This window comes from Tachysurus fulvidraco, chromosome 11 (assembly GCF_022655615.1).
Source record: "Tachysurus fulvidraco isolate hzauxx_2018 chromosome 11, HZAU_PFXX_2.0, whole genome shotgun sequence".
Lineage (NCBI taxonomy): Eukaryota > Metazoa > Chordata > Actinopteri > Siluriformes > Bagridae > Tachysurus > Tachysurus fulvidraco.
The window spans coordinates 10,109,255-10,111,248 of record NC_062528.1 but is presented as its reverse complement, the minus strand read 5'-3'; the positions used below and the strand labels follow the sequence as shown (position 1 = coordinate 10,111,248).

At 37.4% G+C, this 1,994-nt stretch overlaps 1 protein-coding gene across 1 annotated transcript in view; it reads left to right on the top strand.

Annotated features, from left to right (window-relative positions):
• Positions 1-920, top strand: part of dph1 (diphthamide biosynthesis 1) — an 88,096-nt gene extending 87,176 nt beyond the window's left edge. The window contains exon 12 of the mRNA XM_027147703.2: positions 284-920. Within this exon, the coding sequence (XP_027003504.1) occupies positions 284-337 (54 nt within the window). The 3' untranslated portion in view covers positions 338-920. The remainder of the gene's footprint in view (positions 1-283) is intronic.
• Positions 921-1,994: the final 1,074 nt, after the last annotated feature.

Sequence of the window (1,994 nt, the reverse complement as noted above, 5' to 3'; positions counted from 1 at the left end):
TTTCTTAATGTAGCTCTATTCTTATATTTTTCCTCTAATCTATTGTGATGTTGTGTATTATAAAAAATCTTGTTACTATGAGACAATATTTATGCTCTGTGAGCCCATTATGAAGGTCATATGTTAAGGTAGAATCGTGTTGGATGTGTTACAGATTTATTATTCAACATTGAAGGTCGCCATAATTGTCTGCTGTATTATGTTCAGCCATCACATAAATCCGTAATCAGCAGATAAAAATAAAGTGTAAGCGCCTCCTGTTGTGTTCTCTCCTCTTCTGCAGAAGGCAGACTCACACTGTGAGCGCACGGTCCCCTGTGGCTGCCAGCCCGAATGAACAGCACGCTCACACAGCAGCAGCCAATCAGTGCTCAGCCTTGCCGTCTGCGGGAAACAGCCAATCACAGGCCTGCGTGCGCCTCTGTTGTCAGAGCAGTGGGGATATGGGCACACACAAAGCACTACACCAAATCCGCCCCTCTCAGAATACAGCAGAGAGTGGTTCTGTGTGCCGGTGTGTCTGTGTGTGTGTGCGTTTGTATGTGTGTGTGTGTGTGTGTGTGTGTGAGAGAGAGAGAGAGAGAGAGAGAGAGAGAGAGAGAGAGAGAGAAGGATAGCAATGACCCTCAGAGCACATTGTTTGTTTCATATTGCAGCATGTGGGTGGCTTGTTAAATGTAATCTTCTTGTCTCTGTCCTAGAAAGATCCTGCCAGACACTTTACATTGTTGACCTTCATCCATTTGATTGAAAGGAAAAATTGCATTGCTCTGAGCAAAACAATACACTTTTCCCTTTTAGTTCCGTCATCCATGGTTGTGTGACACAAATTGCAGAGCGTGTCAAAGCATGTTGCATTATGTGCTTTTTACCAAACACAATATTTCATGTCCAAATCCAAATTAAATATTGGAACTGCCCAGACTGTCCATGTCTAGACTTTTTATGTTCTGAAATAGCTGACTGGTAAACATTAATGGAAGTCCTCCACATTTGTTCATTTATTTAACTTCTGTAACCACTTTATCATGGCCACGGTCACAGAGGATATGGAGCCATGCCCACACACACCGGATGGGACGTCTTTACAGATGAGTGCAAAAGTTTGCGTACCCTTGTGATGTGTAAGTGATATAAAAATTATTGCAAGTTTTACAGATATTCATTCATTCGTTCACTCATTTATTCACTCACTATCACACAGGATGGTGCTGTGTAAGATTTTTAAACCTTTCTACTCGCATGCAAGAAATTTGACACTTTATTATTATTCAGTAATCTGTTATAATCATTCAATAAATTTAAAACATACATGCAAAAAAGCGAAGCTGCTCATCCCATCCCTGTGTTTAAAATAAACAAATGGGGCTTTGATTTGTTAGCACATGCTTATTTTTTGCTGGACGATAAGCATAAATAATACGGCTAATTCTAAATTCTAAATGGTTGATAAAGGTCTCCCTAAACACTTTATCATCTCCTTTAAATATAGTCCTAATATTTTCTGGTGTGTGTTGACTTTTGAACTTGCTAATAAACTGCAGCTAATGACAACCGTGAAAGAAAATAAAGGCATATGATTAATTTTTCCATTCAGCAACCAACTGTAATGCAAATGGAACCGATTTGTTGTGCACTGTGTTGTAAAAGTCAATAAGTCACTCAAACCATCCATGGAATTAGGTTTCATTGATTAATCTTCAGTTACTACTTTATCTATCTACTACTTTAAAAATTATATAAAATCTTATTAGAAATATGGAGACACGTATCACTCACAGTAGCAGTTCTTTCAAATTGCTTTGAAAATAAAAATAGACAAAAAAAAGTTTTGTATTTTTAGGCCTGGGGTTCTTGGTGATATATGAAATTTGAAATGATTTGAAATTAAAAATAGACCAAAAAAAAAAGATTTGTATTTTTAGGCCACGAACCCCAGGCCTAAAAATACAAATCTTTTTTTTTTTTGGTCTATTTTTATTTTCAAGGCATAA